Source organism: Petaurus breviceps, unplaced genomic scaffold (assembly GCF_028583685.1).
Source record: "Petaurus breviceps papuanus isolate PSGF00001 unplaced genomic scaffold, PetGlider_PUasm1.0 175, whole genome shotgun sequence".
Taxonomy (NCBI): Eukaryota; Metazoa; Chordata; class Mammalia; order Diprotodontia; family Petauridae; genus Petaurus; species Petaurus breviceps.
Genome location: NW_027185764.1, coordinates 67715701 through 67729103, shown reverse-complemented (window position 1 = coordinate 67729103; position 13403 = coordinate 67715701). Strand labels below are relative to the sequence as shown.

Here is a 13403-nt window from a genome sequence, read left to right as displayed (position 1 = left end):
ATAAGGGTAAAGAGGTCCTTGCCTTGGGTCTGGATGAGTTGAATTCTGTCTTTGGAAAAGGAGTTAGTGACTAAAGCTAACATGCGGAGGCAACCAATGGCATGGATGTTCATGAAACAAGCTTTGGTGTCTCTCCATCCCTCATAATCAATGTGCCCCATTACCTTTTCTTTTATCTGTATGTCTTACTCAATCTTCCATTCATCTTTCCCCTCACTATTTTCTTTCTGAAACTATTCTGTCTAAGGTTACTAATGACTGCCTTACCATCAAATCTAATAGGCTTTTTCTTTTCCAGTTTTCATTTTCTTTGACCTCTCAACATATTGACCACTCCCCCTCTCCTTTAATATTTTCTTAGCTCTTGGCTTCCTCTTGTGGTTCTCTCATATTTCAGTTTCATTTGTTAGCCCCTTATCCTTCTCATATCCCCTAATTATTTGGGGCAGTCCCCCAAAGACTGTCCTTGGCCCTCTTTTCTTCTCTTTCTACATTCTTTCCTTTAGCAACCTCTTTTACTCCCATGGATTCATTTGTTACCTCTATGTAACTGAGGTGAATGAGAGAGCTCACTTGGCTCTATTGACCAGGTTCATGAGTTTCACTTAAGAAAACCCTATATGCAAAAGTCTGAACTTACAAAACAGATAATTACATTGATGACTCCCAAAATCTGTATCTCTAATCCTGACTTCTTCCCCTCAAGTGAGGTCATATTTCTTTTTTTTTTTTCCTTTTGGAGGGCAATTTGGGTTAAGTAACTTGCCCAAGGTTACATGGCTAGTTTTTTGTGTGTATGTGTGGGTGTTAAGTGTCTGAGGCCAGAACCGAACTTGGGTCCTCCTGACTCTGGGGCCGGCACTTTACTCACTGTGCCACCTAGCCACCCCAACAATGTCATATTTCTAACTGCCTCTTGAACACCTCTGCCTGAACATTCTACTGGCACCTTAAACCCTAATATATCATAAACAGAAATTTTCCCTTGAACTTGCCTCTACCTATAAATCTTCAGTGTCTATTAATGGAAAGAGATTTAAGGCTCCAATGATGACTAATTCAGTAAGTGCTGAATTCTAAGGCCCTTTTCCCTCCTGTCTTACCTGGAAGATGGTATTGATGGAAAATGGCAGGAAAGTCTGGGCCTTGTTGAGAATATTGATGATCATCAGAGCCACAAAAGCTTTTTCAGCATTCAGGATGTGCTTCTCCTCTGTCAGTGCATGGACAGCAAACATGACCAGAGCAACCTTGGAGAGACCCCCAGACTTCCAGTGAATGGAGTTATACAAATAGAAATTCTTCACCTTATTTAAGGAATCTGGGGGAGCCTGGGAGGAGATTGTTTTATCTTATATAGCCTATTTGAGAATAGAACCAGCCTGTATATAGGCAGATGTCTATATGGTATTATGCTGTAGTAATGGGGTCCCATTAATTTTCTTGTGAATTTGTACACTCTAGGACTCATTTTCCTCAAATTTGTAAAATGAAAGGGGTGAACTGTTTGATTCCTAAGGTACCTTTTAGCTCTAACATTCTAGATTCTTACATGGTTTGGTTTGAGTACAGCAAGGAAAAAGCTACCCTGGTCTCCTAACTGCCCAGCCCTGGGTCATGAAATCTCTGTTACTTATTTCTTTAGGCTGAGATTTTAATCTTGTTTATGTCCTAGACCCCTTGGACAATGCAAGGACTCCCCTCTCAGATTAATGTTTTTAAGAATAATTTATAATAGAAGAGAATGCTAAATTTCAATTAGAGGTTAATGAAAATAGATGCAATGTGAAGGATGAAGAATTATTTTAGAATATAAATGTCAACTTGGAAAAGTGACAAAGTGAACCTGTATCAGCCATTAACATCTTTCACAGAATTAATTTTTCTCCCCAGAATGTTAGGGGATGAATGGAATTTAGGAAATCATCTAATCTAGCCCTGTTATTTTACAGATGAAGAAACTGAGCCCCAGTGACAGGAACTGATTGGTTATATGTCATACTTCTAGTTAGTGATGAATTACAACCAGAACTCAGTTTTCTTGATTTCCAGGCCAGCAATTTTCCCATTATATATTAACCCTAGCTGAGAGTAAGGTCCTCATTAGCAAATTGGTTCCTAGAATGTAAGTTCTTGGAGGGCAGAGACTAGGTTATTAATTAAATTAGCATTTATGCACAGGAGAGAATAGATGAAAGGCCAGAAAGATGCACAAACAGGACAGTTTTGAAAACTATAGGTTGAATATATTATAATTAAAAATTAAAGTACATAATAGAGATTTGCAGTTTCATATACAATTCTCTTCTTCCATCTCACTATGTATATTTTAATATTCATTTTATTCAATATTTGTTAACTTCAGAATAAAAATGGGTTTAAAAATTACAAAGCACCTACAAATTATCAAGTATCTATTAAGTGCCATGGGCACCTAGGTGTCACAGCAGCTAGAGTGAAAGGCCTGGGGTCAGGAAGATCTGAGTTCAAATTTAGTTTCAGACACTCACTAGATGTGTGACCCTGAGCAAATCACTTAACTCAGTTTGCCTCAGTGTTTTCATCTGCAAAATGAGCTAGAGAAGGAAATGGCAAACCACTCCAGTATATTTGCCAAGAAAACCCCAAATGGAATCATGAAGAGTTGAGCACAACTGAACACATTAAGTGCCATGTTATGAAGCACTATGCTGAATCATTTTTGTATGATGAGTATGAGTCAGGATGACCGGGATTCAGGTGCTACTACTCAGGGCCTTGCATGTAGTAGACCTGTGGTAAATATTTTTTGAAGTTAAGAAATGGACAAAGAGAAGAGAGAGGAAAAGAAATTAGGAAAGGTCTGAAACATGGAATGTTCCTTAGGGAGGGCATATATCATAGTAGAGTGGCAGCCAGAGGAAATCAGGAGGACTCAGGAAATCTAGGGGATAGAGATGAGCAAGGAAAAACTTTGCTTGCATTACAATTGACTCAGTATTTTAATTTATATATGAAAGGCTAGGAATACGGCTAGAAAGGTAGGAGAAATGATGACCTAGTTCCTGGGCTTAGATTTGTCTGTGTATTCTTGTCACTTATCTCTATGGAAGAGCAGAAAGGGCTTAGAGTTAAATAATAACAGCTGGGGGATCCCAAGCCCCAAACCATTTAGCAGTTATTGTGTGAATGGCTATTACATGGGTACTCACTAGGAGAGTAGGGCTTTCAGAGATTATAAACACTCTTCATGAGCTAAAGTGAGGTCTCTGACAGAGAAACCCAAGTCCCTGGACTAGGCAATTTAGTCTAAAGAATGCACAGATTGATTCTGTGGGCACTAGCTAAAGGTAAATACACCAGTGAGGGTTTATGAGGGATTTTAAAGGATGCTGACTCACAGACTACCTTGAACATCTCTGGAGAACACATCCTACAAGTTGGGGAGTGTCCTTAGTGCCTACATTTCTTTTTGTGTTATGATTTTCTTCAGTGACCAGCAGTTGGGGGGGGGGGGTGTTGGTGGTGAGGTAACTATTCAGTTGTCTTCAGTCATGTCTGATTCTGCGATAAAATTTTGGATTCTCTAGGCAAAGATACTAGAGTGGTTTGCCATTTCCTTCTCCAGCTCATTTTACAGATTGAGGCAACCAAGGCAAACTGGGTTAAGTGACTTACCCAGGGTCACACAGCTAGTAAGTGTCTGAAGCCAGATTTGAACTTAGGAAGATGAGTCTTCCTGATTCCAGGCCTGGCCCTCTATCCACCGTTCCACCTAGCTGCCTTAGAAGGTAACTAAGTGTAATGGTAAGGGAATTTGAGGACCTCCCCTGTTCCTTAATGGGCTTGAAAAGGAACCTAACAGGAGGGTCTTGACTGGGGGAGGCTTGTTTTTCAGGAAGGCCCAAACCTTTTATTACTTTGTAATTAGGCAGTGGGTCACAAAGGTTGTAATGTCTTCTGACCCTGGAGAAGGGTATATATACTCTGAGGTGAGGTTTTGCTTTGAGGCTCACTTTGGGAAGAGTTGTGTGATTTGGCCAGATGAGATTTTGGGAAGCCATTGAGCCCCCAGGCTTTGACAACCCAGATGTTGGTGCTTCTCTCTCTGGTAACTAACTATGTAGGTATGTGATGGTCAGACAGCTAGAAGCCCTGTCTGTTAATCTGTTGACTTGCATTATTTTCTCTGTCTGTATTTTTTGTCTGCTTGTAATTTCTATTTGTATTTCTGAAGTTCAGAGTGCTGAATTTTTCCCCGGAACTAAGTGTATATATATATATGTGTGTGTGTGTGTGTGCGTGTGTGTGTGTGTGTGTGTATAATATATATGTTTGATTAAAGTAAGATTGTTAACCCCTTTTGAGTTGCTTTCTTTTAGAAAAGCAAATCAAAGAATCTGTGCTAGCAGCCTGTGTATGCTAAGGTACTAAGTTACCAGAAATGTGGACAAATGGAAGGACACCAAAGATACTGAGAAGAGGAATCCCGAGTTCTTCAAGGCCTTAAGTTCCCCTTTTCGGATATGTAGGATCTTCTTCATAAAGGCTCCTTCCCAGCCATATGCCTTGATGATTTTCATGTTCCTGAGGAAGGAATCTGTCAGCCGGGACCGATGATCTTTGCATAGCATCTGTTCCTTCTGAAATAAATATAAAGAGAACATGGGGAAATGTAAGGTGCGATTGTGGAGATAATAACCATTAATCTGCACAAATCTAGTATTTTTAGGGGACTCTGAGTGGTAGCATGTGCAGTTCAGGACATCTTTTACCTGAAAAAATTGTTCCTTAGTAATAATAAAAGAGCAAAAATTGCACTGGGAAAGGGTAGTGAGGCAACTAGATGGCTTAGTGGATACAGTGCTGGGCCTGGAGTCAGGAAGACCTGAGTTTGAATTTGACCTCAGACTCTTACTAGACCCTGGGCAAGTCACCCTGTTTACTTTTCTCCCCTGGAAAAGGAAATGGCAAACCACTACAACATCTTTGCCAAGAAAACCCCATGGACAATAGGGCTCATTAAGAGTTGGACGTGACTGAACAACAAAAGTAGAAGTGGTTAAATCTGGTTTCAAAGTTATAAAGCATTAGAAGGAGTCTTAATAATGCTTGAAATTTCCAAGTATGTTTCTGGCAGAGTGGATAGAGGGCCAGTTTTTTGGGGCCAGGAAGGCCTGGGCTCAAGACCTTCCTTTCTCACATGCTGGTCGTGTGACGATGGATAAATTACTTAACCTCTAAGGACTCTATTCACTTCTTGAAGACTATGAGCTGCAGAGAAGGTGTTGATTTATACCAGTAGGAGATTTTTCACCCAGGAGTTTCCTACACCAATGAAATAGTAGGTTCAGTTCCTGTTGCTCCAAAGAGCAATGTGGCATAGAATGGATCAAGGGCCAGTCTTGGAGCCAGCGAGACCCATATTCAAGTCCTTACTTCTGTCAAAGACTAGCTATGTGACTATGAGCAAATTGCTGAACTTCCCAGAGCCCCATGAAACCTCCCCTGGGAGACAGGACCACCACCAGGCCTGGAGGAACTCCTCACAAACCTGAAAATGGCTCCTCTTCTTGGTGATGATGAAGTTCAGAGGGAGAAGGATGAGGAAGACAGCGATGGCTGTCAAAGCAGATGTACCTAGAAGCTGAAAGACAGAAAGACATCAGATCTGGTTGAGGCTCCTAAAAACTGTAAATTTTTCCTTTTGTTCATAATGTGTAAGTTGTGGTTTAAAAACAAAAAGGCTTGGTAGCTCAGAAATGAGGTAGTGAGAAGCCAAGCCCAAGTCCCTGAAAAATTCCCAAATCATCAAGTAACAGATGAAGTCCAGATGTGGTCTCAGGGAGATGCTTATTCACACAATAAAAAAGTCCTTAGATTGCTTGTTATTATTGTTCTTCAGTTGTGTCCAACTCTTCATGACCCCATTTAGAGTTTTCTTGGCAAAGATACTGGAATGGTTTGCCATTTCCTTCTCCAGTTCATTTTACAGATGAGTAAACTGAGGCAAACAGGTTTAAATGATTTTCCCAGAGCCACACAGCTAGTAAGTATCTGAAGCCAGAACTGAACACAGGAAAATCATTCTTCCTGACACTCTACCCACTGTGCCTCTACCCCTTAGATTGCTACAGATCAATATGTACTAGACTGAGGAACAGAAGATCTGGGTACTAAGTACTGACTCTTACCACTTACTAGCGTTGTGACCTTAGGCAAGTCACATAACCTCTATAGACTTCATCATTATCATTTATAAAGAGGTGTTTCATCAAGTGGTGTTCAGGTGTGAAATATCTATCCTCTTTGGTCAAATCAATTCTGGGAGATAGGATCCTGAAATTCTCTTCACAAATATCTCTACAGAAGATTCCTCACATTCTTAAAGTTCTTTTAGCTTTGGTTAATGAGTATTTCTTTTTATTTCTGTGACCCAACCCATCCTAAAGATACACTTTAAAAATCTCGAAATATTTCAAACACTTCATCATTGGCTGGGAATGGAACATGGACTTCAGTTTGATTAATGCAATGTTGCCACCTGTTGGCCATATGGAAGAGTGGCCTGGACTGTGAACAGGAGCCTTGGCTCTGGGTAAAGAAATAGCAAGGCAGGGAAATGGTTAGGGGAGATATAAAAGAGAGAGCCCGGAGAATGAGATTTAAGTCTTGTGGCTGGAGGCCTCTTATCTAACCTTGAATGACAAATCAGTTTGGTTAAAAAAAAAAAAGCTAGTGATCTCTGGGGATGATGAGAGAATGTGGGCATGTCTTCTTGTCTTGTCTTTATTAATTTATGGGATCTATACTTGGAAATTACTTTAGCTAATGATAGTTTGGTTCAAACCCCAAAAGAGGAAACTATCTGAGTTTCAATTAATTGAATCTTCTGTGGTTATGGAAAAGTCTAGAAAAAGGTGCTTAGTTCCTGGGAGTAAGACACTCTTAAATGAAGATGTATCATCTTAATTCTCTATCTGGCAAAAGGAGAAGAAAATCAGTTTTAAGGTCATAAGGAGTTACACCTGGAAATAACCTTAGAGAGTATTTAGTTTAACTGTCTCATTTTACAGATGAGAAGACTGAGGCCAGGGAAGTAAAGTTATTTCCTTAAGGTCATCCAGGTAATTAGAAGCAGGATCAAGATTTGAAAGGAGGTCCTCTCACCTCAAATTAAGTGCCATACCTCACTTTACACTCTGTTCACTGCCTCTCCAACTAAGCCCTTGAATCAGAAAACATGCACTGTGGATGTAACCTTTTCATCTCTGGAACCCCTGTCTAGGGGACCCTGCTGGTGAACATCTCCTAGGGCCCAATCAAGCTGGCCCTAGTCATGCCTCACTTTGTTCCCTGGCTGTCTTCTTTTTTTTTTAATTTATTTATTTACTTTTAGTTCACAACATTCTGTTCCACAATCTCTTCAGTTCCAAATTTTCTCTCCCTCTTTCTCCTCCCCCCTCTCCTGCATGGTGGCATGCAATCCAATATAGGTTCTACAAATGCCTTCACATTAAACATTAGTTAAGTTGTAAAGAAGGATTATAACCAATGGAATGAACAATGGGAAAGAGGAAACAAAACAAAACAACGAAAAAAAGGGAGAGCAAGTAGTTTGCTTCCATCTGCGTTCAGACTCTGATGTGGATGTCCCTTTCCATCATGAGTCTTTTGTAGCTGTCTTCTAACCTTGCATTGCTGTGAGTCTATCAAAGTTAGTCGTCACAGATATAATGTGTCTGTAATTGTGTACAAAGTTGTCCTTGTTCTGCTCTCCTCACTCAGCATCAGTTTATATAAGTTTCTCCAGGCTATTATGAAGTCCGTCTGCTCCTCATTTCTTATTGCACAATAGTATTTCATTACATTCATATACCACAACTCATTTAGCCATTCCCCAATTGATGGGCATCCCCTTGATTTCCAATTTGTTCTGGCTGTCTTCTTAACAGCTGTCTTGCCACCATTTACTTGTCCTCATTCCTCCTCCCTTTCCAGTTCTAGAACCATGATGAAATAAACATTGCCATATTTACTACAAAGATTTTCTTTTCTTTTGTCAAATTAGGGGAGGCATTGGGGGTAGGGATAAAATAGAAACAAAAAGAAAAGTGGGTTATTGAAGCATTTTTTAAAAACTCACATTAGAGAACAGAAGGAAGAACAGAAAAAAATATCAGAAAACAGGAGGGCAGTTTTGAAAGTTACATGTTGAATTTAATATATATTTTAAAAAGAAAATCAGACTATACAGAATAGAGATTCATAGTTTCATGTACAATCCTCTTTTTCTATTCTGCTACATTCTCATTTCATTTGGTGTTTTTATTGAGTTTAGAATAAAAAATTAACATTCTTGAAAACCCTCCCCCAACAAATTAATGCTGCTACCATCAGTCTCAAAATAGATGTGTCACTCTACTCTGCTATGGATCTACTCACTGTCACCATTTAGTCCAGTAATTTTCCAAACTAAAACTCCTCTTTTTTGGCCACTATATCCTAGATGTGTTGTCTTCGCACATTAGAATGAAAGCTTCTCAACAAAACACAACATTCATTCCTATTAATAACATTTGAAAGCTTATGTATAAATTGATTTTTCCTTACAATGATAAGAAGTATCTAGTTAAAACCATCAGCAAAATAAATATCTGTAAGGAGAATAAGTTAGAAGCCTTCCCAATAAGGTCAGGAGTGAAACAAGGATGCCTATTGCCAGCAATATTATTCAACATTATACTAGAAATGCTAGCAATAGCAATAAGAGGGGGGAAAGAAATTGAAGGAATAAGAATGGGCAACTAGGTAATAAAAATGTCTCTTTTTGAAGATGATGTGATAGGAAAAAAAAATATATATATATATGAAATTATAGGAAATTTCTGGCCTGAAATTTCTGAAACTGCAGGAAAATCCTGGAGATGCAACTAAAAAGTTAATTGAAACAATTAACAATTTCAGCACAGTAACAGAATATAAAATAAACTCCTCATAAATCATCAGGATTTCTATATATCACCAACAAAGCCCAATGAGGAGAGATAGTAAGAGATATTTCATTTTAAATAACTATAGGTAATATAAAATACTTGGGATAAAATACCTGCCAACACAAACCTAGGAACTATATGAACATAATCATTAAATAATTTTTATATAAGTAAAATCAGATTTAAATAATTGGGGAAATATTTTTTATGGGCAGGTCAAGCTAATATAATAAAATGACAATTCTATCTAAACTAATCCATTTATTCAGTGCCATCCCAATTAAATTACCAAAAATTATTTTATTGAGCTAGAAAAAATAATAACAAAATTCACTTGGAAAGATAAAAAGTCAAGAATATAAAAAGAAACCACAGCTAGGTCTGCATCCCAAAGAGATAATAAAAATGGGAAAAGGACCCACATGTACAATAATATTTATAGCATCTCTTTTTGTGGTGGCCAAGAACTGGAAGTTGAGGAGATGTCCACCAACTAGGGAATGGCAGAACAAGTTGTGGTATATTAATGGAATGGAATGGAATACTATTGTTCCATAAGAAATGATGAGCAGGGAGATTTCAGAAAAACCTGGAAAGATTTGCATGAACTTATGCTGAATGAAATGAGCAGAACCAGGAGAACATTGTACACAGTAACAGCAACATTGTGCAATGACCGACCTTTATAAATTTAGCTCTTCACAACAATGCAATGATCTAACTCAATTCCAAAAGCTCATGATGGAAAATGCAATCCACATCCAGAGAAAGAACTTTTGGAGTCTGAATGCAGATTGCAGTATACTATTTTTTCTTTTTTTGTTGTTTTTTTGTTTTTTCTTTCTCATTGTTTTCCCCTTTTGTTCTGATTCTTCTTTCAAAACATGACTAATGTGGAAATGTGTTTAATATGATTGTACATGTATAGCCTATATCAGATTGCATGCTGTCTTGGGAAGGGAAGAAAGGGGGAATTTAGAACTCAAAATCTTATGAAATGAATGTTGAAAACTAAGTTAATTAATAAAAAGAATAGAAAAAGAATTAATGAAAAAATGTAAAGGAAGGAGATCTAGAAGTACCAGTTCTTAAAGTGTATTTTAAGGCAGTAATTATAAAACTATCTGGTATTGGTTAAGAAATAGAATGGTAGATCAATGAAATAGAGTAGTTCTATATGCAATGCATGGTAGTAAATAATTATAGTAACCTTGTGTTTGATAAATGTAAAAATTTAATCTTTTGAGATAAGAATTAGGTATTTGGTAAAAATTGTTGGGAAAACTGAAAAGCAGTATGGCAGAAACAAGGTGCAAACCTGTGATAGTAATGGCAATTAAAGATTCCCCTGTATTGGCTTGGTTTTCAAATTGATTGTGTTAAAACCCAGAGTTTGTTAATCTCACCTGTGGGATGGGCTTGTTGATGTGAAAAGAAAGTCCTGAACTGGGAGGAGCTGGTGAGGTAGATTTGGAGAGACACTAGAGAGAGGCGGAAGATCTTTTTGGAAGCAGCACCTCGTGGAGAGAGAGAGACTAAGAGAATTGCTGGTGGCCGCTTTGAATTGCCCTGGACTTTTGAGACCTGCCCCCTGAGCTGCCAAGGACTGAGGAGACATGGCTGTTTTGCTGGTACTTTGTCTGTCTGTTTTGATGTTGTTTTGCCAGATTTGTCCACTGGTGAAAGACTGTCCTGTCGAAGAAGTCCTGGAACCTGGCATTTGGTTAAGAAGCCCTGAGACTGTCCTGCAGACAGAGAGTGAATACTGTCCACTGGTGAGGGACAGTGCTGTTGTTGCAGGGGTCTGGAGACTGTCCTGCAGACAGAGTGAATACTGTCCACTGGTGAAGGACAGTGCTGTTGTTGCAGGGGTCTGGGAGCCTTTCTGTTGGTTCAGAAGCCCTGAAGAAGGATTTTCTTGTTGTATGTTTACAGAAATCCTGGGAGAGGGCTTTGCTAATGTGTTCAGGGGTTCTAGGACTGTTCTACAGACAGAGGATAAATTCATGAAGGGACTGGCAATGTATCTTATGGCCTTGCTAAGCCTTGTCTCCCCAGGAACTAAGATTGCTGAGAACTTGCCTCCTGTCAAGATGAAGAAAAGACCTCCATTTGGGTATTAAGTGCTGTGTTTAAACTTGATGTAACTCTGGGGTAGATTCAATTGTGATCCAGGGGTGGGGAACTTTTGACCTTATTGTGCTCTGTGATTGACAAATGAAGGTACTTTACCTATGTTTGGAAACTAATCTCCATTTGAGAAGAGGGGTTTTGTGGTGGACCAAATGAAGGTATAGCCTAGGGGTGGAGTAGTATTTAGAACAGGGACTTTGTAATTGATTGAATGATTGGAAGGTCCTGGGGTGGGGTAGTACTTGGAGATTATTTAATCACACTTAGTAAATGCTGTATTTGGAATGATGTCATGTTCTGATCTTCTCTGTTCTTGGTTTGTCACTGAATAAAATGGAGAGCACCTATGCTGGTATTCTGAACCTGGGAAGTTGCCTTGCTTGGCATTACATTACAAAACCTTAAACCATTTACCAAGATAAGGTCAAAATGGATATATGACCTAGACATAAAGGAAGATATAAGTAAGTTAGAACATGGTATATATTATCTATCAGATTTATGGATATAAGAAGAATTTATGAATAAACAAGAGAGAGAAAGCACTGTGAGACATAAATGGATAATTTTGATTACATTAAATTAAAAAGGTTTTGTACAAATAAAGCCAATTTAGCCAAGATTAGAAGGAAAGCAAAAAATTAGGAGAAAAAATCTTTATAGATACATTCTCAGATAAAAGCTTCATATCTGAAACATGTAAAGAAATTTGTCAAATTTATAAGAATGTGACTCATTCCCCAAATGATAAATAATCTGAGGATATGAATAAGCAGTTTCTGGAAGAAGAAATCAAAGCTATGTATAGTCATATGTAAAAATGCTCTAAATTATTATTGATTAAAGAAATGCAAATTAAAACAACTTTAACATATCATCTCATACCTATCAGACTGGCTAAAATGATAGGAGAAAATGACAAATGTTGGAGGGGATGTGGAAAAATTGGGACATTAATACCCTGCTGTTGAAACTGTGAAATCCAACCATTTTAGAGAGCCAGCTGGTATTATGTCCCAAAAGTTATAAAACTGTATATATACCCTTTGACTCAGCAATACTATTAGATCTGTTTCCCAAGCTAGGTTAAAAAGGAAAAGAATCTATATGTTCTAAAATATTTATAGCAGCTCTCTTTGTGGTGGCAAAGAATTGGGAATTGAGTGGTGGCTAGGTGGCTAGGTGGCTCGGTGAATAGAGCACTGGCCTTGGAATCAGAAGTACCTGAGTTAAAATCTGGCTTCAGAAACTTAACACTTACTAGCCGTGTGACCTTGGGCAAGTCACTTAATGCCAATTGTATTCCCTCCTCCAAAAGAGCAAAAAAAATTGGGGAATTGAGGGGATACCCATAAATTGGGGAATGGCTGAACAAGTTGTGGTATATGACTGTGATGGAATGCTACTATGCTTTAAGAAATGACAAGCAGGTTGATTTAGAAAAACATGGAAAGACTTCCATGAAAATAATGAAGAGTGAAATAAAAACCAAGAAAACATCATATACAGTCTAACAGCAATATTGTTTAAAGAGTAACTATGAATGACTAAGTTATTCTGAGGAGTAAGGATATTCAAACCAACTACAAAGGAACTATGAAGGAAGATGTTATCATCTTTTAGAGAAAGACATAAAGAAATAGGTATTGTATGGTTTCACATATATATGTGTCAAATGATGGTCATCTGAAGTGCAGGGCTGGGAGGGCTGGAGGGAGATAGCTCAGAACTCAAAATGTAACAACAATAAAAAGAATGAAAGTTTCTTGAAGGCAAAGACTTTTTTTATTCTTATCACCAAGTCTTAACACAGTGCCTGACACATAGTGATTGATTATGATAATAATAGCTAACATTTATATAGTGCTTTTTATGTGCCGCACTTATTCTGAGCTAAGCACTTTATAATGACTACTTCATATAAGTAAACAAGAAAAAAAAACAGAACAAAATGAAGAAATGCTATTGATTAAGAGATGCCTGAGAGGTAAGTCAAGAAAAAAACAATACCATATCAACTATAAACAGAGATTCATGGGAAGAGTGATTTGGCCACAGGGACTACAAAAGATTCTGGAAAGAATTCAAGCAAGAGATATTTTTTAAGTGAACTGAAAAAATGAGGGGAAGGAAAAAATGGAAAGGAGAGTAAATAGTTGAGAATTGGAGGTAGAAAACATTGGATGTTTCTGACTCTTCATGACCTCGTTTGGGGTTTCTCTTGGCAAAAATATTACTGGAGTGGCTTGTCATTCCCTTCCTCAGCTTATTTTACAGATAAGAAAACTGAGGCAA

At 38.1% G+C, this 13403-nt stretch overlaps 1 protein-coding gene across 1 annotated transcript in view; it reads right to left on the bottom strand.

The window, feature by feature from the left end:
• The window catches only part of ABCC6 (ATP binding cassette subfamily C member 6), a 67584-nt gene that overhangs the window by 28133 nt on the left and 26048 nt on the right, over positions 1 to 13403 (bottom strand). Inside the window, exons 11-13 of the mRNA XM_069085300.1 lie at positions 5534 to 5626; positions 4419 to 4622; positions 1104 to 1250 (exon numbers count right to left, since the gene is read on the bottom strand). Coding sequence (XP_068941401.1) covers positions 1104 to 1250; positions 4419 to 4622; positions 5534 to 5626 — 444 coding nt within the window. The remainder of the gene's footprint in view (positions 1 to 1103; positions 1251 to 4418; positions 4623 to 5533; positions 5627 to 13403) is intronic.